Here is a 27,370-nt window from a genome sequence, read left to right as displayed (position 1 = left end):
CCTAGAATTGAACCCTGTGGAACCCCCATGGTGACCGTAGATCCAGAAGACCTCTTACCATTGACATCCACCCTCTGAATTCTATTATGCAAATAAGAAGTCAGAAGGTCAAGAGCCTTGTTTTGATACCATAGTGGTGAAGTTTCCTGATGAGTATATCATGGTGCACGCAATCAAAAGCCTTGGACAAGTCGCAGAAAATACCGAGCGCATCCTGCGAATCCTCCCAGGCCTCGAATATATTTTAAGCAATTCCACGCCCGCATCCGTAGTAGAACGACCCTTGGTAAATCCGAATTGTTTAGTGTGCAACAAGTTGTTTCTATTAAAATGGCTCAACAATTGACGTAATATTAACTTCTCAAAAATTTTACTCAAAGTGGGTAAAATTGAAATTGGCCGAAAATTTGATGGATCGGTTGTACTACCAGATTTAAACAATGGAATTACTTTACTAAGTTTCATCAAGTCAGGAAAACACCTGATGCAACACAAGAGTTGAACACAGTTGCTAAATAAGGTGAAATTATTTCAATTATCGATGAGATTATCTGAACTGACAATCCCCAAAGGTCAGCAGTCTTTTTTACATCGAGATCTTTATACGCTTGAATAATGTCCTTAGAGCTGACAACCGTGAATTCAAAACCTTTGTCACATTCCGCAACACAATTTTTTAATATTGTAAGAGCCGAACTGGAAGATGCCATCAGAGTTCTGGTTGTTAAAATAGGGATATTGGTGAAAAATTTTCAAACTCAGATGCTACCTCCGAGTCTGACTTAATGTCTACATTGTTTATTTTAAGTGAAAGTCTCGATTCCGTACAGTGGATCGGCCTATTTCTGAATTAATTATATTCCAGGTGGTTTTATTTTATTTCCAGAAGCTTTTATTTTCTGTTTTATGTGTACTGATTTTGCGGAGGTACAGGCTCGTTTAAATATTTTTGAATAGTTTTAACGTACTGTTTAAATGTTTCATCTTGATTGAATGATCTTTCATAGTATAATTCAAACAACTTCTGTCTACTTTTGTAAATACCCGGCGTTGCCCAATCACTAAATGTTGCCTGATCACAAACAGATATGGACTTAGTAGTAAAAACTTTTTTAAATTCACAATTAAGTTGAATAAAAGGCTGTAAGCTTGATCAGGATTATCATGATAGGGCAATTCAGGCAGTTTTTCAAACAAGTTATTTTTAAATTGTTCCAAGCGATGTTTGTTTACAGGAATAAAACTTACATTTTTTCTCAGACCTCTGTTAGTTTTCATAGGAAAAATAACTAATTGACCAGAGTGATCAGAATCCAACACATTTAAAATTTGTTTATTTAAAGGTTTTAAGTTTGTGAAAATGTTGTCTATACATGTAGCACTAGTGCTAGTTATTCTAGTTGGCTCGAGAAATGTACTGTACAAGTTGTATGATTTAAATAGAGTTATAAAATTATTAACAATAGCAGTATTTTCCAGTATATTAATATTAAAGTCTCCACAGACGACAACTGTTTTATTATTATTAGAAATTTTGAATAATACATCTTCCAGATGCTTTTCAAAAATTGTATATGTTGCACATGGGGGCCTGTATACACTCATTACAATGAACTGCTCAAGCTCAACGCATGATATCTCAATTACTCGCTCAACAGAAAGGTTCACAATATCCTTCCGTTCTTTGAATTTAATGGTATTGCGAAGAATTATTAGAGAACCACCACGTATTATACCACCACGTATTGTGACGGCATAAACTAGAATGTGGCTTTTTAATGATAATATGGTACTTGATTTTTAAGATTTTTTTACAGTCATAAACCTTGCTAATTGAATTGCTTGATAATTGAAAGCATATTTTTCCAAAAACATCTTCAACAAACACAACATTTGCCACCCACGAAATCTGTTACCCCAATTCCTACCTACAAACACCGAAAACAACTGCACAGCTCAACCACAAACAAGATTACACTAATACATTCACACTTACACAACTATGTACTTTTATACATACACAAATACATAATACATAAGTACAAATAAAACACAAAAGAGGCATATAATCTGGCGGGCCGCAACAACCCAGTGGTAAGGTGTTGAGGAAGAAACGCGGTAACAACGTACCGCCCCCACCCGGGTAAGAAAGGGGGTTATAGGGCTGCTCCAACGGTTATTAAATACGATGAAAAAAATTATGCAACACAGCGACACTTGTTTTGTGACGTCAGCGACTTTGAAAAGGAGTTTCATGAAATTCTAGTGCTCGTTTAATACTATTTAGTCCTTAAATCCCTGTTGAAATTAGAGTTAGCTTTGACTTTCGATGCCTGGCGTCTTAGCTTTGCGCCTTATTGATACAAATTAGTACGTCTCTATTGAATGGAATTTGAAAAATGACTGACTATAAATGGATCGATTGACTGACAAACTGTAGGGCGTGGTGTAATATTAAAAATTCACACACCTTGCATTACAGGATAATCTTTATATCGTGTTTGTGACTGTAGGATCGAAATTAGCCTCAGACATAAGGTGATAAAACGTGTCCAATTTAAAACGAAGCCGATGTTTTAATTATGATAATTTGCATTATACTTGATAGCGTAATTGGATTACTGTTGAGCTTATTCGTAAGTCACGGAAAAGATATCATGCTAAATTAGTTTTTTTTGGTTTAAAGTTTCTGAAGAAGTAGGTGTAAAAATAGAACAGGAAAATTGTAAAATTCATTAAATACTAGTTCAAGGGCAGTTATCGATTTTCAGACTTATGTAAGGAACTAATCGATCTTTATCTGCTTTAAGTGTCAGCCCTATCCATCCGTGTTGTCCCCAAAGGCATGAGTCGCGACACGGCGTCAAAGCGAAATAGGAAAAGAACATCTAGCAGTGTCGTGGAACGTCACGCCATATCGATATATCGATATAGAGGTGCCGGTCGATACATATCACGCTCCACTAGAGGGGCACTATGTACAAACGTTTGGAACTAAAAGCGGTATTCATATTTTTAGTTCGCCTGACGCTTTGGTGTTTTGAAACTTCTAGATATATTTTTTCAATAGTTTTTCACTATCGATTGAATGGAATAGTTTGTTGTACGTTTAATCCGATCGAGTCGACAAAAGCTGAAGTTTTTTTAATGCGATTTGCTAATGGAAAAATGTTTGTTTGGAAACGTTTTCAACATATTTTACGCTGTGGGATTACAGCGAATGTTAGGGGAAAGAGGATACCAGTTTTCAGTCTGAGCTTTGAAATATAAAAATCTTCCAACATATCGATGGACAGTCGCTAAACACTTCATACCTCTAATACAATTATAGGCCACCCATTCATAAATCACGGACTGCCATGAAATTAACTTGATTTAAAATGTCCTCTCTTTTTCAAGCCTCAACAACCTACACACAATTTTTAACCTTACTACCAAAAACATAAGAACCAACCTCGTTTATGCTCCTCAGCGGTCGTCCTATTCAGCTGAGGGGGCAAAGGCGCAGGTATCGCAGGGGCTGCAGGTGCGGCCGGTAGACCAGGGTACCACCACCCAGTGGCTGCTTGGCCGTTGAACATCCTTAGCTTTTCGTACACGCTGTCGTTTTGGGCTGATGCTGCTTGCTCCTTTTGAGAAGCCAGGTTTCTTAGGACGCGGTTGATGGAAGAAACCTGTAGGGAGGAATTTGGTTAGAACTGTTTTGATTGTACATTTAGAATGGCACGTCTTTAAAATAGAAACTTATAGGTATTAAAATATATCGAGAAAGTTAGTTACTTAAGTGTTGATATGATCTTAGCAAAGTTTTTCATTGGGAAAATATTTTGTATCATAGAGTACCTACATTAGGCATGCTACACGAAAACAAGAACTCATACTAATAGTAGTAGTACCTATTTACACTTTTTAAATATGACCACTGAAATGTTTTACTCTCCATTACATTGAAGGGACTGTTACTGCGTCAATTTTTTAACCTTTAAGTACCGACGTGCATTTTTTGTAACGTTAGTACCGATGTGAGGCCTGAGAGGCCGCGTATATTATATAGTTTTTTAAAGAAAGTGATGAATTAAATTATTTGTCCTTGCATTATGACAAAAAATGAAGGGTTTTGAAAATAAATAAATATAGAAAGGTAGTCAACTTTATTATTTTTTTGAATATAAGACTACAATAATATTTGGCTTGAATTTTGGGGAAAAATCAGACTATTCGTTATAAAAAACCAAAACATAAAAAATACTCCTCTCAGAATAACAACAAATAGTATTTCTCACTTACGACTAATATAACTCTTAGAAAAAAAAAATTGTAAGAACATAAACCTTCTGAAAAAAAAATGTCCACAGTCCAACTACACCTTCAATTCTAGACACAGTCAGGGCATACTTGTTTCGCGCACTGCAAACAAACGTGTTTTTTGCACGAATAGCATTTATAAGTTGATTTTCTTTTCAATTTAGGTTTACATGACAGACATGTATTTCGTGTCTTGACTTCCTCAGCTCTGGACAAAAATCTTGGCCAACGTCGTCTACCTCTGATCCGCTGGAATCCTCATCCGCTAGCCAGCTCTCAATCACTATTTGGATTCAGTGTATTTATACATGTCCGAGATCTCTTTGATTGTTGTAAATCTGTCACACAACTATTTTGCTTATTAAAGGGAAGTCCCTGTTGTATCCATAGTTCATAATATGTGTGAAAATAATAGTTTACTATAGCAAAAAAATAAAACAAAAAACTTACGTAAGTACCGACGTGAGGCCTGAGAGGCCGCGTCGGAATTTCAAAACGTAATTACTCACCAAATACGCATGTGACAACAACATTGCGTGTTCCAACGTCAACATGGGCACTAAACTTACAGCTACTTAAAAGCGGGGATTGGTATTGTGCGGGGGAAAGGGTAATCTAACAAATCAAGTATCTGCCGGGGCCTCTCAGACCGCACGTCGGTACTTAAAGGTTAAATAAGACTTGGAGGTTACCAATATTTTATCGGTCAATTTTTATTTCAGTGCAAAGTCATGTTTTACTGAGAAGGAAATAACAATAAGTCCCTATTGGAACCCTTATCATAGCATTAGACAGAATCCATATCAATGAAACTACGGCACTCATACATAACGCGATACATAACTTCCCTATCCCAAACAACTATCTAATAGGAAATAAATTGCGCCTCCAACCCCACCCTTTTAACTTCCTAACACGTGTAATTTAAAATCTAATATGATTACTAAATTCCAATCGGGAGCCTCAAAGGGACACAGATTAGGGCTCCCTCCCCCTGACCGCCGCACCTCCGGGGGCCTAAAAACCCCAATATCTATCTACTTTCACCGAAAACTACGCATGCGTAAAAACCTAACCCACACAGGCATAAAACTCTATGTATGCCCATTTTAGCAGTGGTACTGGTAGTTATATCGGTGGGGCGTCCCCAAGTATAATATCTGTTTTCTTGTTGCCATTGGCAACGGGGAAATGTATTTTTCCCTACGGTCGGGAAACCGGTCGGGGCGATTACAATGTAAGGCTGTTCTTTGCAGCTAGGTATTTTGTTCGTAATCGAAATTTGGAATGGAAGATGAATGGCTTTGTGAGAGAAGACGTGGCAATGTTCAGTATTTTGGAGGGCGTTTTGATTATACGGAAGAGGATGGGTTTAATTATGAATTAAATGAAAACGATTTATGGGCGTTACAATGAGTTTAAAATATAAAAAAAATGCAGTGAGCAATATTATTTTTATATATGTCGGCGCGTTGATAACATTAAAATTATGAGCGGGTAACCCCGAATAGAGTAGTAAGTGTCACGACGAGTGATGGCAGCAGTCATTCTGGTGACAGGTGCCAACTGAATTGTGCACATACTAACCTATTGGCTCGAAATCTAATTCCATCTTACTGATTGTGTGTGATTGTGAATAAAATGGCTAGGAAACCAAATAATGGAACGGTGGACTACACAAGCGTGCCTTTATTTTTGAATTCCGGGCGTTGCAACGCCCGAGATGCAACGTAACAGCCATGACCGCCGCGAGGCTCCTTCTGACGTTCCCACATCAGAAGTGGGATGTAATCCGAATGCCCACATGTGTTCAGGATTGCCCTGCTACGTGCTCAAAAAAATTGAAAACGCTAGTAGCGAAAAAAAATTATGTCTGATACGATACTGCTAACACAAGGAAGAATCCTGTGTGAAAACATCTCGTACTGCAACATAATGTTCATGGAGCTGTCTATGTAGAACAAGAATTTTGTGAACAGATTGGTTTCGGGAGAATTTGCCACGTGAAAATTGCAATCCTTATAGTGCTAAATAAACACTCAAAAAAAAATGGAACGTCGATTATTTAAAATGGTGTTTGTAGAAGGAGATTTATAAAGAATTTCAGCGAAGGAATAAGTATGGTAACCACGGTGGTAACCATGGTAATGGTATCGGTTTCCATTTTTTTTTTTTTTTTTACAAGTCAAGCTTGTTATCGAAGGTATGCTAGAAAATTAACCGAATTTATCTAATTTTCATGTTTCAACAATGACGGTGATTATTGTGCAATATGGCGACAAAATTACGGTCGTGAATGGAGCATCCCAGCTGCCTGCGGAGCTTGACGTGTCATCGTGAGTTTAGAGTGTCGGTGCTCGTGCATCTCCGTGGTGCCTGCGAGCGTGAAGCCGCTGTATGATGTGCGCATCGTCACGCACTTTGAGTGGACAACCGGTGAGATCGATCCATTTTTGCTTTATGTTGAGGTTATTTGTCATACGACATTTGTAAACTTGAGGCAGTTTCAATCGCGTTAAAAATTAAAACCTCAAGTTAGAATAAATCAGTTTTTGCGTCATTGATTGATTGAATGTGCATCAGACGATAGATTTTTGGTGACACTTGGCGCTAAGTTGTACCAATGACGGATATCGGGGTGACTTGAAAAAGACCCATTGGCCTGCGTGATGGCATCGGGGTGACCAAGAAGAGACCTGTGTAAAGTCTGCGGTACTGTTGTTTTTATTGGTTTTAAGCTGTACCTATGATGGGTATTGGGGTGACCTGGAAGAGACTCGTTGGCCTGTGTGACGGCATCAGGGTGACCAGGAAGAGACCCGTATACATCGTGGTACAGTTGGTAACATGTGTCTGATAGCTTGGCTAAGGGAACCCTGTGTGACAGCTACTAGCCTGTGTGACAATGACTAGCCTGTGTGGCAACGACTAGCCTGTGTGGCAATGACTAGCCTGTGTGGCAACGACTAGCCTGTGTGGCAATAACTGGCCTGTGTGGCATGACTAGCCTGTGTGGCATGACTAGCCTGTGTGGCATGACTAGCCTGTGTGGCAACGACTAGCCTATGTGGCAACGACTAGCCTGTGTGGCAATAAGTATCCTGTGTGGCAATGATTAGCCTCTGTGGTAATGACTAACCGGTGTGGCAGCAAATGGCCCGTATGGCATTGACTTACGGAAATGTGTGACTTTAGGGAAACATTTTGTTTCGTTTGGACTTCAAACTTGTAACCACTGTAAGTTGTTGTATAACATGAGCAAAGGGAGTTATTTGAGGGGTCAGGGTGACCGAACGGAGTAGACTGTAAGATGAAACGGTACACACGAGGACGTGTGATAATGCAGGACGGCCGTGTCGGCGCGTTGATAACATTAAAATTATGAGCGGGTAACCCCGAATAGAGTAGTAAGTGTCACGACGAGTGATGGCAGCAGTCATTCTGGTGACAGGTGCCAACTGAATTGTGCACATACTAACCTATTGGCTCGAAATCTAATTCCATCTTACTGATTGTGTGTGATTGTGAATAAAATGGCTAGGAAACCAAATAATGGAACGGTGGACTACACAAGCGTGCCTTTATTTTTGAATTCCGGGCGTTGCAACGCCCGAGATGCAACGTAACAGCCATGACCGCCGCGAGGCTCCTTCTGACGTTCCCACATATAAATCAATTTCTTACTGGCTTTGACTGAATCCTTATGAGAAAAGACACGTTATGGAAATAAAAATGCCGATCAGGACTTTCACCAGGTAAAATGGAATCCACAAACTTGAAAACTATCTGTATTGTATTATAATAAACTCCAAAAGCAAAACTATTACAAAATATAAGTACCATAGTAAATTGGAAGCTATACGTCTGATTTAATCCCTTGTACCACTAATGGAAGATAATGCTCTACCCAGCGCGGTAGATAACCATACACATATTGTAGGTACGTTATATTATATGTATTGACGTTATGCTATGCCGCGGTATGGTCATATTGGAAATGGTTGTGAGTTTGGAAATGGATGTGCAATGAAAAATGAAGAGATACACTGTGGAAAAGTGAAAGAAGTCGGCCATAGGATGTGGTTTACGTAGGTAAATAATTTTTTAAGGTGTTTTATATGGTTAACATATTTCTTTAAATACAGTGTATATGAAAAAGCCTCTATTTTTTTTCCTAAAAATCCCACAGGGTATGTTAATCTGGTATCATTTATAGCTGTTTTAGAATCTGGAAAAACTGATCTATTTTCTTTGAAATTTTGCATGTCGTGTATCAGAAACTTAAAAATTTAGTTTCCTACATTTTTAACGGTGTGGGCTGAATGTTTCATTATGTATTGGAAGAGTAGCATTACTAATTAGAATTATCGCTACAAATCCAGTTCAAAATCGTTAAAGGTCAAATTAGAAATTGTTCTCACACTCATCCACTAAGACTGATCGACTGATTGAAAACCAATTACCAAATTCAAATGTACCAATAGGCTAGCACAAAAAGTGGCTCTATTATATCGAAAACATTTTGAATTTCGAGCACCGACCTAACCAATAGGAGCGGTGCATTTAAACGCGAATTCTGTTCGTGACAGCCGTGCGGCCAATCAGATGGGTACACGGGAAGATTAAAGAGCGTACGTTCCTATTAGAATTTTAAAGGATTTTTTTTTCTATTTTGCCTTCCACGTGGATATTTTGTTTGAAGTGGCTAGGAACTGACAGTTCTAAATATAAATTGAATGGGTTGGGTATAATTTATTCCTCAGTACTGAGTAAATTAATCGATACTTTTAAATATATTTTATATCTGCTTATTTAATGACGGAATCAACGTAATAAGTATTTGCTAACGTATTGAGATTGTTTGATTGATGTACTTAAATACATGAAGTATTAAAATAATGCTTCAAAATTTTTTTAATGACAATAATAGTTAACTATCCGATTTTATGTGATTTTTTATATTTTTAAATGTAACTATTTTAAAATACTTTCGACACAATGACGCAAAATCCAAAACCAAGAACTTCCAAAGTCGACTTTTTACGACAAATAGTTAATAAATAAAAAAACCGGCACGTGTCTCAACAAGACTAACCTATTTATTTCTGTTTTCTTTTTTATAGAATATTTGTTCAGTTGTCATTATTTGAAGAATCGCCCGCCTAATCGTTTTTTTCCCATATTATTGAATTTATACGCTACGCTGAATGCAGCTGCTGTGTTTTTAAGCTACCTACATATTATAGAATTTGTTTCGCTAATTGGCTGTTTTGATAGCCGATGTTAGGGGTAATTAATTTGTTAGACATTTGAATATCTGAAGAAATCATTAGCGAGTGTTATAACGTCCTGAAAATTAAAGATCGGGGTTTAGTCGGATCTAATAGTACTATAGGTCTATAGGTCGCCTGCCTCAGTGGTTTTTTTTCTAAGATTTCTAAGTGTGCTTTAAAAGTGCTTTTACGTACCATGAACAATAAGTTTCAGTTTAAGTTAATTTAAATAAAAAAAAATAAAAAAAACTGTGTGTCTTCTACATTTTACAAATAATTAGAAATAAGATTAAGTAAAAAGATAAAAAATAATATTTATAATATGCTAAAATATTGCAAAAATAAACAACAAAAAATCACAATAAACCATCTCTCATCATCACTTCTAAACAATTTTATTTTTACACGTTTCCAACTTACGCCGTTTTCGAGTCGAGCGCACCGAATTAGTGTCCAGCGATGTGTGTAAAGGGTCCAAAACTTTCGGCAGTTTTAGACAACCGGCAATGTGCTCCGCCCGTGTGTACAGGGGTTAAAACGAGTTTTTTTTTCAAATATGCACAGCTTTTAAAGTGTGACGATAAAATGTTTTTTGGTTACAGATATGTAGGTACTTAAATATTTTAAGTCTCAAGTTAATTAGGTTCAGCTGATCGCGACGAAGATTTGTTTTTGAGGAAAGATTTATTGAAAAAATGCATTATCAAAAGTCTATTTCATATCTACATATTATAGGTCATATTAGGTACATAGGTACATATTAGTAGATAATAGTATAGGTCCCGCAAATACTATTTCTTCACATAAATAAATATGTCCTAAATGCAACTATCTACAATCTAAATCACACAAGAAAAAAAAACTCTTTAAAATAAATTAAAATTAATTTCCGACACATTGAAATAGTTGGCGGGCCCATAAGCTCGCCACTACCGTACATGGTCTGAAACCCGATCCGTCTGACACCGCTCAACTTCGTGACAGGCGGCTCTGCGCGTGCGCACCGCGACAAACTCGGCGCAAACGCATTTTTGTGTTGAAATATCGCTTTGATATATTTGTTATATATATAAAATTTTTGAGGTGAATGGAACAGTTTTTTGTGAATTTCGTAAGAGGGATATAAATTACAATTCAAGGTGTTCTTGAACAGTAAATCACTTGAATTGCTAAGCAAAATAATCTAGATTTAAAAGGCCATTACCTACTTGTAAAAACAAACAACATTACTAACATGTCCGGCCATAATTACTAAGATAAACATCTAACTCGTAACGTCTAATTAAAAGCAAGCATATTATATCAAGTTTCGCGACGAGCGATAGTGTCTAGCGATCGTTTCTGAACGCGGGCGATCTCCCGTCACTATGACAGTTGACAGGTGTCACGGGCAGGGCCGCCAACATTAAAATGTGGTATTATTTTATTTCACGTGAGAATCGTTCATCATTTGTAGTGTCATGTTGGTTTATGAGAGTGGACGTGGATGCAAGGATGGTGGTCCATGTCTTTTCTTAGCAATTACTTTGTTGCATAAAGGTTTTGTTATATAAGAACAATTACAAAATGAAACAATTAATATGTTGATTTCAGACCATCATTTCTGACCGCCTAAAACATACAACGGAAACTTTAAAGACACGGCAACACTTTTAACGCTTTTTCATACGCCTTATATCAACTATCAAATTAAATCAATTATTCGTCTAATTAGACAAAAACCTCGTTGGCAGCCCTCAGTTATGCTGGCTCACTGCACCTCATTACCCTGACCACGAACAAGGCAATAGATCATCCAGAGAACGATAGTGCTAAGATCCTCCGGCGTTGGTGGTCCGTGACACAAAAAAAAATATGTTAGAAAATCGACATTTACGCGGTTAATCGAATTTGTTGGGCGTTACAATCGATCAAGCATATATCGATGGTTTTGTATTTGATCTGATTTCTTGATTTGTTTGTGATTTTTGTACAGTTTTGTAGATGGATGTTGATGTATTGATAAGAAAAGATTTTTTGTTACAAAATTGAGTTCACGAGTAGGTACCTAATACTAAAATAGTACGTCAAGGCACACCCTAGGCTGTCAGCCGTGTTAACCTGGTAATTGTTTAATCTTTTAACCGAGGCGTAATACATTTCATTTAGTTCACACAGTCACGCGAAAGTATAAAATGAAGAATATAATTTACGAAATACTAATCCGAAATGCGACCTACATGTAATACTTAATCACCTAAACGATTTCTCCCCAAAAAGACGTACAAAAGAAACATCCTCATTGAATGGAAATCCCTGTACCATTAATCTATCCACTTTTCCATGACCATTCAGCATCAATCCGATACCAAAGGTATCTTCACAAAGACCATTACTATGAATACAAATACCCATACAGGAAGGGGCCTTCATCCCCTAGAATTACTATTAGTATTATCTATAAACATTTTAACGTACACAGTTAACCCGCGGAGACCCGAGTTCGATTCCCCGGTGAAAAGCGATTGTAGGGTGCGGTTGTAGGGGCGTTTTTTGCAATTCTCTTAGGGAGCACAGATTGGGGCGGTCTGTCTCAGTTCATTATAGATGTTAAGTTGTTGTCGGTGATTTGGATTGAAGTGGGCTTTTTGTTGTTCAAACTATTGATAGTTTTTGCAATGTACGCTTCAATTTTTGGATGTTATACGAATCGATAATGTTTTGATAATTTAATGAATTAAATTCTAATCTAGTCGTCTTTATCATAGCCTTGCGAATCTTAACGGCAATAGAAAAAAATATATAACATAATAAATATTTTGTTGCATTGACTCACATTTACATGTTCAATAATAACGTATCAAAAATATACAAAACTACTTCGATACTCATCAAAGGACCAAATATAGTCCCCTGAGGGACGCGCGTCAAAGTACCAAATATGTCACATAGCGTGATGTAAGCGAGAGCAACAGTCTGTGACAGAGGGCTGTGGGGAGCTTTGTCCCTGTTTTAAACACCGTATTGTAATCGTCGATAATTATAGTTTCCATTTCTAAAAATATATTTTGTGTTACATCGTGTCATTTGCTGTAGTTAAGTTGTTTCTTATCAAGTTCGCCGCGAGTATCGCTGCGTCTAACCCTGTGTTCGGGATTATCTGGTTGGCTGGATTTTCCCACAGCTTAGACTCTGCCACTTAAGCGGTTTCTTGGATAACTCTTTGGCTGTTGAACTTAGTTGAGAAACAGGCGCTATAATTGTGGTTTAAACAAGATTTTTGTTAACATAATAAGTGTGAAATATCTCTTAATTAGAGTTGTTAATGCTCTTAAAAAAGGTAAACACGTCGACACTTTAACCAAAACTAAACTAAAAGGTGTCTCCAATTACAAGAGTATTGCGTGTAAACGAAAACGAGAACGTTCATACGCCACATAATACGTACGAAGCCTCCGAAATGCCTCACAGTAGCGTTTCGGCGGTGTCAAGTTTCAGGACTAATTCTGACAGCTACAACTTTGGTAGTTTATAAATAAATTTTCCATGCTGACGTGAGCTACATTGTGTTTTATTTTGGAGATATATCTATTTATAAACTTAGGCTTTTGATGATGTTTTTTTTAATATAGTTTTTAGAGATCATTAAAGATTTTTCTAGGACTTGTCAAGAAAACAAACTCTGCATCTATATCAGTACTCAGTACTGTCTAACCATTGTAAGCATTTTTTTAGCTAAGATTTCTTCCACCATTTTCTCCGGTGAAAAATTCGTCTCTAGCCTCGCAACATTCTTGTTTCAACGCTTCGACAGAATCAGCCTCCTCGGGGCGCCTCGCTCGATCGAGCTCATGAATTCTAAATTTAAATTAGGTGTCTCCAAATCGTATTTAACGGTCCTTGGGCGCAACTGTTGATTGGTTATGTTTGCCGCTTTCGTGTTCTGCGGTTCTTCCAAATCGATCTTTGTAGATCTTGGAATTTAGTTTTTTTTTTTGTTTTTGCATTGAATTTTGGTCTTTAACCACACTAAGATATCGAATTTTAGATGCTGTGAAATACGTGTATTCAGCCCATTATTTTCTCTTGATTCGAGTGATCATTTGTTTCTAAGGTTGTAAAAATACTTATATAATGTCAAATTCAAGGATTAATTTACATTATCACTATTTCTAGATACTCAACTTAATTCCCTTACCCTAGTATAAAATTCCCTCACATTACCATAAATATCAGTGGACTTAAAACCGTCAATTCCTATGCCATCATAAGCAGTTGACGTTAATCCGCGAGACAAGGGCAGCGATACACCTCGCTGCAGATCCTTACAGCATAACCACAAGTGTGAAAGAGATATCGAATATTCTGTGCATTCACGCGTAAACGTGGAATTATTGTATAGCGCCCTAGGAGAAAAGCGGCGTATGTGACGCTCTTTTAGGAATTTGTTTTCAGCGATTGAGTGATTTCCACACGCAACGAAAATGTGTGTAGCTTTGAGTTACTTCATTTGATGTTTGTAGTAAGCCTGAGTGTTTAGAAGCTTTAATAGAAATAAGTGTTTTATTTAGATATCTTTCTTGGGTTTGTTTATTCTGAATTTTATATTCTGAGAATTCTCAATTTCCAAGATTTTCTATAAATAGATAAAAATATAGTATGTTTATGAAAACTACGACTCAATTACTAGCAAATACTATGATCGTATATGCCGTAACATATTAACATATCTTTCATATTCAAGTAAGAACGCGGTAAGCGGTGGCGACATCACATAAGCCTCTCTGACAGTTTTACACTTACACCGTTCTGCCGGCGCGCCTTAATCGATTGTTCCACGTATTTTTGTCCGCTTTTAGTTGGTAAGAAACATCACGCCCATTCGACCGTTATGACTAGGCAGCGGAACGCACGACATATATTCGTCCCCTTCTAACACGTGTGTGGACTATAGGCTGGTCCCTTTCACCTATTTGCCCAGTGGGCCGAGTGCGTAGGTACGACAGTCATAAAAATAGCCCCTTTGGCGCCGAATCTTCTAGGGGTTTTCGGTATTTCGATTTTGTGTCCTCTTGTTACGTAGGGTGGATAATGTAGGTATTTTTATGATTAGTTATAGGTAGAGGTTTATGTAGCGGACTGGCTTTATGTACTTAGAATTCGAAGCCTTATTTCTGGAGTTTATATGAAGACAATAAGTCTGTAACTGTCGGACCTAAAGTTATATGTTTCTATTTCAGCTGAAGTATCATACATCTGTATCGTTTTAATCACACTGGTTCTCAGCTGCATCCAGTTAGACTGGAAGCAGACCTCAACATAGTGGGAAAAAGCTAGGCAGATGATGATAATTTAAATCTGTACTTAGTATGTCACATCGATGACAAATCCCCGTCCTTATAATTGTAACATATCCACAAAACCAATATTTTTGATTCTCAACACTCAAGGGCAACAAAACATTTTTTGTATGCTATTGTGTCACCGAGTGTTTACTTTGTGTCACGCATCGTATTCACTAAACATTATGGAACTTTGACATTATTAACTGAAAAATTGGTTTGGAGTGCTTGAAAAAATTGTACGAATTTTTGGGTGTATCTTGTGGGTTCGTTAGGGATTAAATTTTAGCTGATAGTTGCAAAGTTCGTTTCTTTTTCATCGAAGAGAAGTATTTACATGTGTTTTCTTATTTTTCTCATTCTTTATTGACTTACTGTACCTACTGTTTGATGAGAAAAGGTCGTTAGATACTGCTATAAACTATTATTGTATCGTTTGACTGTATGTAAAGATCCTAACTGAATGAGTTTACTCTCCATTTTAATTAAACCTACTTTTACTTTTACTCTTGAATAGAAGAAGCTCTTCCACGAGCGATCCCTAAAAATTACAAAAATTGTTCGCTTTGTTATTTTTTGCCATGATTGGCCGGGCAGATGTTGGAGCCGTCAGGTTCGATTACCGGCCGTGTCACATCACCAATGGCTTTATTTTATATCTTGTACGTGATATTTTTCGCAGAGAACCGTGGTTTTTATAATTTTTTTACTCCTCTCATTAATTGTGGGGTAGAATACTGGCGTGCCTCGTTACTTTACATGGATTTTATGATGTTGTTGTAATTGCAACTTGTGGAGTTTTATTTTATTTGCATTGCCATGGCCTAGATTTAAAGCCTCATAGTCTAAGGCTATGTGAAATAAAACATCTGGTTTGGTTACGCGTGTGTCTATCTGAATAAAAAGCTATGGGAACTAGAATTTATTTAGGAGATATAAGATTGAGTGTGTTTTGTATGTATTAAATGACGAAAGGTATAATAAACTTTAACCTTTGGAATACTAAAACCATGCAGCAGATACCAATATCCTAAAAAAGGAAGAAAAAATTACGCACATTCGAGGACTACACCAATATTGCCGCGCAGGGATTAATAGTTCATCATTTAAAATGGTTTTCTTTACATTTCTATGAGCACTCAATATTACCCGAACACAATTCAACATTCAATTTGTTATTGACATAAAAGTTGACAGAACTAATAGCAGAATCGAATAGAAAAATTTATGAACTCCGTATAATGGGACAGTATTTGTATGGGTCCATACAAAAACCTAATAAAACGGCATCAAACATGCCGAAGTAAAATTTTATAAGCCATCATCAATAACAGAAGGACCGTTTGTAAGCACAGTGGTCCATCTTGAAAAGATTTCGGACAATGGTCCCGGGTCCGTCCGAAACATATGCTCCTAAAATGTAAAATTGCGAAATTGGATTAAAAGAGAATTATTGTCACCGAACTTTGTCCAGATTATTTTGATGGGCGGCACAATGGGTGCTTGAGCATATGTTTTGTGAATTCAATTAGATATATCGTGTTGCTGATAATATTTTGACGTTTACGTTATTGGCTTTTGTAGTTACTTGTGTAGGATCCTCATAGTTTGATTGACGTGTCAAGGCATATGTTTTGAATATTCTCTATGTAGACGATCTATTATGTCTATGTATCAAGTTATCAAGACAGACGGAGACGAACATGTTGGTATTGACCTATTGTACTAGTAAGTTTGCTCCAGACAGTTAGGTTAACTTTAGCAATAGTTGCGGTATCTGATCTTGAATTACAATGATAGCTTGTTGAATACATAGAACTTAAGTTAGAAATGAAAAGATTAACATAGAACATTGCTGGGTCCTAAGATTGAAGACTCCAAGTTTGTACCAATACTCCGAACTTTACAAGTAAGGACTGATGCACACTATGGTTTTTAATCTCAAGATCATTTTATATTGAAGTCAGTAGATAATGCAACGCATGAGTTTGGGCGCCTAAGTGATGATTGCTTATACAGCGCGATCCTGAAATGATGTCGCTCAAAAAATAAAGGTACTTATGTCCCTGGCCTTAAAATATAAGAAAAACAAATCAATACTCACACTAGGTATATTGTCGTTATTGCACACGTTTTCACTCAGCAGACGATCCCTGATCTCCCAGGCGAAGATCGAAGGGCACTCCCTCTTGTAGTCAGCAATCTTCTGGACAACTGGGGTCGTAGCCACCCTGGGCTTAGAGCCGCCAATCGCCCGGGGCTTAATGGACCCCGTTTCGTAATATCTGTGTGCAAAGCTGAATTTAGTTTGGAAGATGAAGAGGACGAATGAGCTAGTTCTTTTTTGCTCAAAGGTAGGTTGGGTGGTTTTGTGGTGGCCTTGGGTTAGTGGTGTTGTATGGTATTGTGTTCCTATGGGTTAACTTTGAAAATGTAAGGCCTATGACATAATTATGCTTCGAGACAAATCTAAAAAAAAAATTAGAACTACGTAATTTTGTGACACTTTCCATTCAAAGACACGAATAGAAGTGTCAAGTCAGGCTACATAAATAATCCGTAACACTCTACCAAAATGCATCACAACTTAACAACCAAACCAACAATTTTCTACAAACTATCAGAACATCCCCCATTCAAGTGAAATACTATTAAAACACAATTACAAACATAATCTCCTACATCCCCTTAACTTCAAGTACCTATAGAGAACGTTGCCAAATTCCGTTTGATTGTCCTCTGAGATCATTAGAGGAAGTTGTACCTTATTTTAATAGGGGTAAGGTTTTAAATGGTTTGAAATGTGTGGGATAGATATCGGATGTGTCTGAAGCAGCATTGTTGTGAGATAGACATGTGTCGATATTTCGGATCTTGATTCGAATGTGTTGTTGCTATCGATGTATCGAGATGTCAGATGTTCAGTAGCAGTTTGGAACCTTTGTTGTAATCATGCTGGTTTGAAATAATTAGGTGATGAAATATTGGCACCTGCATATGTACTAATTTTTTTTTACTTTTATGTGGTTAGCTATGAAAATTAGTGGTAGCATTAAAAGAAGATTTATGTATTTCCAATGTACATGTTATTTACGCGGTCGTTAACGTTAAGGTTGACACAGATGAAGCAACAGAAATTGCAAAAACCATGCCAAATATTTAAGCAAAAAAAGAAACTACGAAAAATAAATATAACACTCATGCTCAAAAACCGTTACAAATAGACAATAGTCTAACAAATAACAAACATAGTATTATCGAAATTGTCATCGATAAAGTTTATTTAGGCATTGTCAATAAACATTTACGGGGTTATTAGGCCCCGCAGATTGTGATCGCTCTCGCCTTGGGCGGATTTGGTAAAGGGCGCTTAAGAAGGGCCGTGACTGCTTTTTAATTGAGAACCTTACGTTGAACGAACTTTGATTATGTGTTGTGCTTTTAGTAAATATTAAAGGGCATGTAAACTGTAGGTGGGGTAGATTGTATTTTTGGGGGGATTTGGAGTGTCAATTTTTTTGAACTACACAATTTTTTTGTCAAAATAGAAACGAAAATTAAAAACGTCATGCCAACTAACTGTACATGGACACTTATTATAGTGGAAGAAGCAAAAGCTCTCTCTATACTCAGCAGAGCAACTCAGTATCGTAGGTAACATAAATTGTAAAACAAATGAATAAATAACGATCTCGCCGCCCCATTACATATTCGACAACTCATTACAAAATAATAAAACGCTACCCAAAACCAAACTTTGATCAAGTAACTAAATTGCCGGCCACAAACGAACAGAAATCGCAAACAAATTGTCGCCAAACCGAGCAATTATTGCATCAAACAATAATAAATTGATCGAAATCAGTATCGCTTGGGCCACAATACCGCCGCCACTAGACCGATGTTAATTCATTGTTTCAATTCCATTGCTCGTTCTCAGTACAATTCAATTTGCAACAGCGTTGTCACCATTCGATGGACACTCAAGTGCGAGGAAAACCGTGGCGCATGACATCAGGGGTCGAAGATTAGATGTAGATAGGCTCCGGGCAACGAATGGCCACTTATCAGAGATTGTTTTTGAAGTGGTTATTCAAAAGTAACTGAGTTACGTACGCCCTATTGAAAACATGCCACGGGGAGGTCCGTAAACGTTATTTTGATTTGTTGCAGAAAAAAACGCATATTGAATGGACATTTTGAATCTCTGCAGGATCCAAACCCTTCAACAATAATTGAAATTATTTTAAAAAATCTTATCATGAAATATGGATTTTTAATATGACATCCCATGACGCATATATCTGAAATCTAAAAGTTTCCCAAAACACTGGGAATTGCGATCAAAAATGGGAATTAACAGCAGGAATTCTCATTAATTAGGAGTCCTGCTACGCTTGCCTTTCTCTGTGAGCTCTAAGGAACACTTTTCAACCCCTTTTCTATAGTAATTGGCAGGATAAGAATATCCAGGGGTGTGTGAGAACGATATAGGCACTTGCAGCCGTTGTGACGCTGAACGAGGAAATAGGTCCCTATAGAACGAATGTCTTTGGTTGTATTGGTCAGTATTGACAGGATGACGTTGATCTGATAGCCGTTAGTTGGGATAATTAGTGAGGGAGCCTTGATGAGATCAGGAAGCGTAACGAATATAATATAGTAGAAATTGGAAGTATGTATGTATCCAAAACTGCCAAATTAATGAAAATGTATGTCAAAAAATACAAAAAAAGATCTCGGTACCAAGAACTCCAATATCATTCAAACAATACGAAATATTTCCCACAAAAAACAACTTGTTTCGCCAATATCTTAACAAGCAAAACATTACAAAATAATAGCATGTGCCCACAGGGCGATATTATAGGGTTCGCTGGGCCAAATTTATTTTTCCTATAAGATCTCTTGAAGTGGCGTCAAGCCGTCTCCCACAGTAGGGGTGCCAATTACTGCAAAATAATGTTTTTATTTTGATTTTTATTTAGGGGCGGTCGTGGGACAGCCCTGAAAGGCACACCCTATATTAAAATGAGTCTAGTTCTTTGATTGACGTCTTTACATTTTTTTATTGTTCGATTGACTTTTGACTTTTTTGGTTCCCATTGAAATGAGTATGTGTGTTTAAAACGCCTTGGTTTTGTGTGACACTGGCTGAAAGATAAATATAGAAATGAAAATCGTTAAACATTGCGATTTCCATGAACTAGAAAGCGTAGAGCAAACAGTGAGTATTCCAACAACTGTTATAGCTTTAAAGGGATTTACCAAATCAGTAATTTAAAACCATTACGAAAACAATGCCATTACGATTAACACGAATACTCCACTGCTGGCATTTCAATAAGCACTCTCGATCGGAGGGCCGGAATCCTCCATGATCTCCAGATAAAATCGCAATCAAACAATAAAATTGCCGTCGAAATTAGAGCCGGCACCCCAACGCAGGCACCCGATGTCGATTCCCAGCTAGCATCCCCGCGGCGCACACGTCAACCATTCAACAAAAACAATACACTATGGGAATGCAAACTCAAACTATTGTATTGATTAAGTCATTGAAATATTCCTTAATTTTGTCCACGACAGTTTTGTCGGAGCATTGTGCGGTTCCTTGGGCGGTATTATGGGAATTCTATCAATTTGCTAACGCGTGGCGTAAGAATTTGACCCCATCGCACTTAGACATAATCGATTCTTTGACTTTTGTTGGCTTACAATAGGTTTTGTGTGAAATAATTCGTTTATTCGTGTAATAGTATTCGTTTTAATTGTTATGGGTGCTTGTTCCTTGGTAACACGGTGGATGAATGGAATTGCAAAGAATTAGGTCTTTCTTTTCGATTTGACAGGCTCGCGATAATAAGTAAGGAATTTCAAGCAATATGTTCTTATCATAAAGACTTTTCTAAATGAAAAGTGTCATTTGGTGGGTTGTAAGTAATTCAGTAGTGTCAGACTTTATGATAGATGATGCTCTTTGTATAGAAGCAATTTTCTATCTCGGGATAATTCTGAAGGCCTTGAAATTTATATAAAGGACCTATTATAACGAGTTGCCAAAGAGCGATTATGTAGATTTAAGATTTGGATGAGTAAAAGTATTTTTAGATTTTTGTGAAGCTGATAAAGTGAATAAAGTACAAGATGATTACAGTAAAGTAATATTGGTAAGCTTAAAAAAGAAAATAATAATCAAAGAAATCAACATAGCATTATTAGATAGCTCGTTAAACACACATGCTACTAACTAACATTACCACAAACAAGTCCATAAAATCCAAACTCAAAACCAACAGACCTGCCGAGGATCTTGGAGACGCAGCCGTTGGAGACCTGGAGGATGCGGCTGATGTCGCAGGGCCGCGCCCCCGAGTGCGCCAGCTCCACGATCTTCTGCCGCGTGGAGTCTGGCAGCGGCCTGCCGTTGACGTAGACTCCACCCAGCTGGTTGATGCCACTGTGACCGGCTGAGGAGCACCCGAATAGGGCTCCGCCCCCCATCGCCGCGCTATGCATCAGCTCATCTGGAAGTTTTGGTAGAGTTAGTGAAAATGATAATGAAAAGGTTTCTTTTGCAGTTTTGGTCGGTTATGATATATGATTAGAAAAATGGCAATCGCTGTTTTGAAGAGTATGAGGTAAAATCTATGACCATGAAGTATATGATTTTATTTACGATCATCATTTTAGGTTATTTACCTGGTGGACTTAACAAACTTTGGATTAGATAGACAATAGATTTTGATAGATAGATATTGCTAATAAAATTGAATCCTCTTTGTACCCAAATATGAAAAAGATCTTTAGATCTCAACAATGAAACTTCACATCTGCACCACTTCAAATTCTGACGCTTCCTCAATTTTATTTAAGTGGTATCCTCACGTATAGAAACATCCTTTGATATTATCTCTTAGACAATAATCTGCTCCAACTATAGACCGCGGCCATCTTTCCCTAAAAAGGGTGTAAAAAACATAACCCGTTTAAAAAAATAATCCGCTTTGCCAAAAGTATCTTCATTAAAAAAAGGGGTTTCGCGGTGTACGATAGAAAACCACAATTTTTATCTAATCTTTAAAGATACGAAGATATTTTCGAGTTCATTGTTTGTTAGAACCGTTAAAACGGTTTTTTATTCGGCTTCGACATTTTTGGGTTTCGATATTGTGGACGGCAAAGTTTTTTTTAATTGCAATCTGTTTTGCAAGATCATTTCAGATAGATCTTTAGATAATAACTTTTGTGTCATTGATTTGTCAAAACCTACAGCTCCAGCCTTTCCTACATATCCAACTAACAAAATTACTCCAAATAATGAATACATGGATCCTTTAATCGTGCGCCAAATTAGACGGTTGGTCCGTCCACAATTATAACCACGCGAACTGTTTACAAGCCAATAGTCTTCAATAGGAGTGCATTAGGTCGGATGAGCTCAACCGTTGGTCTGACAATTCTTTTTTATCCACCCCTCACAAACACGCAGTAAAAAGTGAACAATTGGATGCAATTTGTGGGCGAATTTGGGCCAGGCCCTTGATTAAGGCCCTAAAGGGTGGGGCCTCTAAGTTCATTGTTTTGGCCCGTCAATTTTTTGCGGTCGCCTCGTGTATAATTTTCGCAGTTCGTGCATCGAATCCGGAGCGAGTGCCTTTTGTTTTTCTTTTTCTTTCTGGGGATTTTCTTATTGATGGATAAACGATTTGAGGAAATATCACACGCATGTCAGAAAGAGTTCAATGAACTTTTGGTTGAAAGTTTTCCTCATTTTATGACATTACATTTGGGAGGCTTCTGGCGTCAAACAAAACCAACAGATACCTATGTTAACAATTTTGACTGTCTATTCGAATTCGAATAGGTAGTATGAATGAAAACTACTTTTTCGTCAAGCTAGCTCCATGCCAAAAAAAAAAATTCACCAGAACCTAAACCCACTTGCAGCCGCGGACAAATTAATAAGCAAGTCGTTCGCCAATTAAGTGTGCGTTTCGAGTGGCGAGTTGGCGCGTAGTCGTTGTTAATCGCGCTGGCGTTCACCTTGCCGCCGCGCCGCTCTAACAAGCGCGCGTTAAAAGAACAATGGACAATCGTACGCCCACCCTACGGAGTGAGGAGGTTATGGCATAGACGGGAGCGATAGCGGTAGCGTTTTGGGGAATGTGGTTGCTTTTTGGTGTGAGTGAGTTGAAATATGATAGTGTTCTCGTTGTAAGAGAAGTTTGGAGATGAGTTTGTCAGATTTGGGCAGTTCAGTAGTGCAACGAGGTAAATCTTAGAATCGAATAGCCAAAATAGGATTTGTCTCTAGCTCTACGCTTCTATAAGAATTCACTGGCATTGGCATCAGACAATAATTTACTTGCTAAACTAATGTTATCTCGTTTTATTTATACATCATCTTTTACCTACGATGTCAACAATGACTGTGTTTTTAGTAAACAATAGTCATAGTCGAGTTAAATGAGTAACGTAGCTTTCTACTTACAAAATAAATCAATTATTGTTATTAAAATTGATCTAATAATTCGAGAGATTACGTTCTACATTGAAAAAATACTGCTACGAATAATTAACTGTACCTATTAAAACCTATATTTCTTTTACGAATTCCAACATTCCAAAATCGCTCCCGCTACCGCTCCCCCTGTGTCCTATTGTCACACCCACCGTCGGCGCAAGTACGCATGTCGTGTGAGGGACTGTTTTAATTTCAGAGGTGCAATTTATTCGAGCGATTTATTTTTAATCCCCGTTTTTATGGGTGCGACGCTATAAATTTCATTTATAGTTGTTGTTATTTATTTTTTTTAGTTTTTTGTATGTGCCAAGGTACGTATACGTAGTATATGTATCCATATATGTGCTTGTGTGAGTGGTTTTATTGCAGATAATTTCAGGATGTGACTTTTATGTCCTGGATGCGTTCGGGGTGTAACGGGAAGATTTGTTAGTGGTAAGTTTTGTGGATGGGAAGTGAACTATGGTAGCATTGAGTGTAATAGGTAAGTTGTTTTAAGATTGGTAATGTGTTTTTTTGTTTGGGTGATAATTATGACGCGTGTTAAATGAAGTTATAACAAGAGATATCAGTGAATTATTATTATATATTTCTAGTGAAATATACTTTAAATAATTTATAACTTGTGACACAAAAAGCAAACAAAATGACACCAAAACATCCCCTTAACATTTACTTAAAGCAGCACAAAAACTGTCGCTAAATAGATAAAAATGTCGAAATTAAACATTAATCAAACTTTACATAAATACAGACAGTACATAGGGGTTGCAACCCTGTCTGCGGCACACCTGGTCTCATCCCCCACTTAAATACCCTTCTTATTATTATTTTGTATCTGTTTTTGAATTGCTTAAATCTATAGGGGAGGTATAATTGTACGCTAAACGTGTAGTCGCCATATTGGATGCGCTGAAGCTTGTCAAACGATTTGAATTTGGAACGGATCGCATTAATTTCTGGTACCATAGAGTATTTACTTAAAGTTAAACCTGTTTGGTGCAGAGATTGGTGCTAGAGGATTAAAAAGAACAGTGGGTTTTTAAATCATTTTGTGAAGCTTTCTATGTGAAAGTGTGCACCTATGATAGATTTTTAATTTCAGTATAATAAGGACTCTGTGTATTCAAAACATTTTAAATAATCTATCTTAAATACATTGTATGATAACTCTCGCATTGTTTATTTGCTGACTTGTCGTTTACTAAACATCATATTTTTAGTTTTATCTCCAGTATCTCTCTTTACTAAAAATAATCAATAATTTCCATCATATTTTTTTTCAATTTTTATAGCAAAAAAATGTTGCTAAATCAATTTCTATACACAAACTATGCAGCTTTGTTTCCTCATGACATACCTAATTTATAGTGAGTATCGTGGACCACGCCCCGTTTTGTGAATGCGTGACAAAAAACCGTCATTGACAATCGTTGTCTATAAGCTATCCCTAGATAGTCTAGTTGGTTGGGGAAAAGCAACCTTATGTCAATGGAATAGGGGTGGTTTTTGTCTGGTGTTATGTGAGTATCTTTTAGTATAGAGTTAAGTGTGTAGGCAGTTTTTAAGATGAAGTGTTTTTGCTAGTTGACAAAATGCAATATATACTTAATAATCTTAAAAATTACTACTCTATGCTGAAAAAGAAATAAACGTATTTCTAAGTATAATATAAGTAGTTCTGTTTCATATTTATGACCAAATAATTTATTAGTAATTCTATTACTTAAGTAGTTTTGTATAAAAATATATCCCGTTTTGCTACCTTAAACATAACGGTATTTCGTATCCAAATCAAAACCGATCTAATCAGTCAAAAAACGAAACAAAAACAGATTTATCTTAAAAACGCAAGCTCATTGTCAAAAACATGACAATTACTTAAATACTTAAAGAAATTCATAATCCAAACTGATTAACAATAGTTTTAAATTTTTAATATCTTTAAACAAAAGACTGAAACATTGTTCTTTGTAAATTGTCATCGAGAGAACAGTTAAGAACTATTTTAACAGCTAAGTAGTGTCTTAACTTTAGTTTCAAGGATTATGTAACCCGACTGTGTTGAAATAAAAATGTTGTTTTAAATATAGCTAATAACGTTATTTTACTAAGGTGTAATCTTCAAGGTGTTAACTTAATTAATTTTTGGTTAAATTATGGAGTATTTGAGTAAAGTGCATTTCAATAAACAAGATTTCAATATTCAATTTAAGAGTAGGTACACTGCAAACTTTTAGTCGGCCGACAATTTGTTAGGGCTCATAAATCGGTATGGGCCAGGCCACAACAGTGCGTTGCGGCGTCGCATCGCAAAAACAACATTGCACAGCTATGCGATTAATATGATATGCGTCGTTGATTTTTGCGATGCGACGTCGCAACGCACTGTTGTGGCCTGGCCCTATGGAGATGAATGGTAGTACGCACATTACAACGATCGAGTATTAGGTCAATATCAGACTGACTAAAACTTTGATTGAATTCATGATGTTCTTTTTTTTTATCCTACCATGCATCGGGCCAACTGTCGGTCGACTAAAAGTTTATAGTGTGAAACTGATTGGTTCGAAATCCAAACACCATTAATTCAATTGTTTTCATTTAAACATTCATCAAAACACCAATAAATTTTGATTTAAACGTAATAATTTAGGAGCAACCAACACAGGCCATAATACGACCAGGAAATATCCTAGCTATTCTAAATTCAAAATTTGAATATTCAAAGCGTTCTATCGGACACAGTCAGCCCGAAGCGGAGTACTCAATCATTAAAATTCCCACAGTGCAGCAACAAAGAAAAGTCTATTTATCCCTCTCCAACAACTGTTTTTCCGGTCTATTTGTCTTTATCTGGCGTTTAATGTGACACAATTGTCGCATGCTCCGTTTGCTTGGCTTGGCTATGGTGAAACATAATTATATTTCTGTTATGCTTTAGCCAAGTCACCGGTTTTAATGGATTGAGGTATATTGTGAGGTTCTGTTCGCGATTTTAGTTTCCAAATTCTGTTTAGGGACTTGTTTTGATAGTTGTACTTTTGCTACTCGAGTTGGCAAATCTATTTCAGGTTGAATATTAAATGATAACTTTGATGTATAACGATAACGTGAATGTTAAGTGTTTTGTAAGTATATTATATAAATATATGATAAAATAATATAAATTAAGCAAAGACAACTTATTCCAGACAGTATTGCACTTTAACTCACTGTCCAGAAACTCATAGACAACCGTAATTGCGACTCAAAAGACGTTGCAACAAACAAAACATATACATTTACCCGACAAAGCGGCTTCAGTAAACTGTAAACTCGTATTTACCAAAAGGTCAGTTAAGTTTAACGACTTGCAAACTTGCTAAGTTACTCTACCTTTAGTAGGCTATGTAAATGAAGATTAAGTAGATCTTTGAGATGCAGAGACAAGACGTGTTTGTGGTATACGCGGAGAATCAATAAATATACATAAGTATACTACGTTAATTCGTCTTCATTGCCAGACAGACAGATTTTTTCTCAAAGATGCATGTTGACTTTGACAAGAATTCAATGACGCTCGAGAAAAATGTGAAGAAAAACCATTGATACTGAAGTTAAGAATGATAATAAAATATCTGAGATCTACGGAGTTTTCTAGACCTTGTAAGTGTGAGAAAAATAAAATGATTTACATTTTAAGTCCATTATGGAATTAACCGTCAAATCCGTAGCGGACCCCAATCGGGGTCTGAACATCAATGTCACCGTAAGCTCGGTTTAGACCCCAATTGGGGTCTGCGAATCAGTCATACACTTTCCTAATTATTTACGCTCATATTTATTTTCTTTCCAATCAAACCACATTTGTGAGTACTAAATAAAATAACTAAATAAATTTAAATTATTTTTACGCATTCAAACCTTTCATATTTAGCATCCCGTTAGAAATATACCTTTTT

General features: G+C 36.8%; 2 protein-coding genes across 12 annotated transcripts in view; one reads left to right on the top strand and one right to left on the bottom strand.

Annotated features, from left to right (window-relative positions):
• Nucleotides 1-27,370, top strand: part of LOC110372955 (E3 ubiquitin-protein ligase goliath) — a 470,889-nt gene that overhangs the window by 72,154 nt on the left and 371,365 nt on the right. The window lies entirely within an intron of this gene.
• Nucleotides 1-27,370, bottom strand: part of LOC110372990 (paired box protein Pax-6) — a 61,414-nt gene that overhangs the window by 19,797 nt on the left and 14,247 nt on the right. For 5 of the 7 annotated variants that reach the window (XM_049841336.2, XM_049841334.2, XM_021330055.3 and 2 more), the window contains exons 3-5: nt 21,201-21,426; nt 17,004-17,196; nt 3,455-3,674 (exon numbers count right to left, since the gene is read on the bottom strand). In XM_049841336.2, coding sequence (XP_049697293.1) covers nt 3,455-3,674; nt 17,004-17,196; nt 21,201-21,426 — 639 coding nt within the window. The remainder of the gene's footprint in view (nt 1-3,454; nt 3,675-17,003; nt 17,197-21,200; nt 21,427-27,370) is intronic. The other 2 variants (XM_021330057.3, XM_021330056.3) reach the window with 1 other exon arrangement.

Source organism: Helicoverpa armigera, chromosome 19, assembly GCF_030705265.1.
Source record: "Helicoverpa armigera isolate CAAS_96S chromosome 19, ASM3070526v1, whole genome shotgun sequence".
Lineage (NCBI taxonomy): Eukaryota > Metazoa > Arthropoda > Insecta > Lepidoptera > Noctuidae > Helicoverpa > Helicoverpa armigera.
This window is presented reverse-complemented; position numbering and strand designations above follow the sequence as displayed.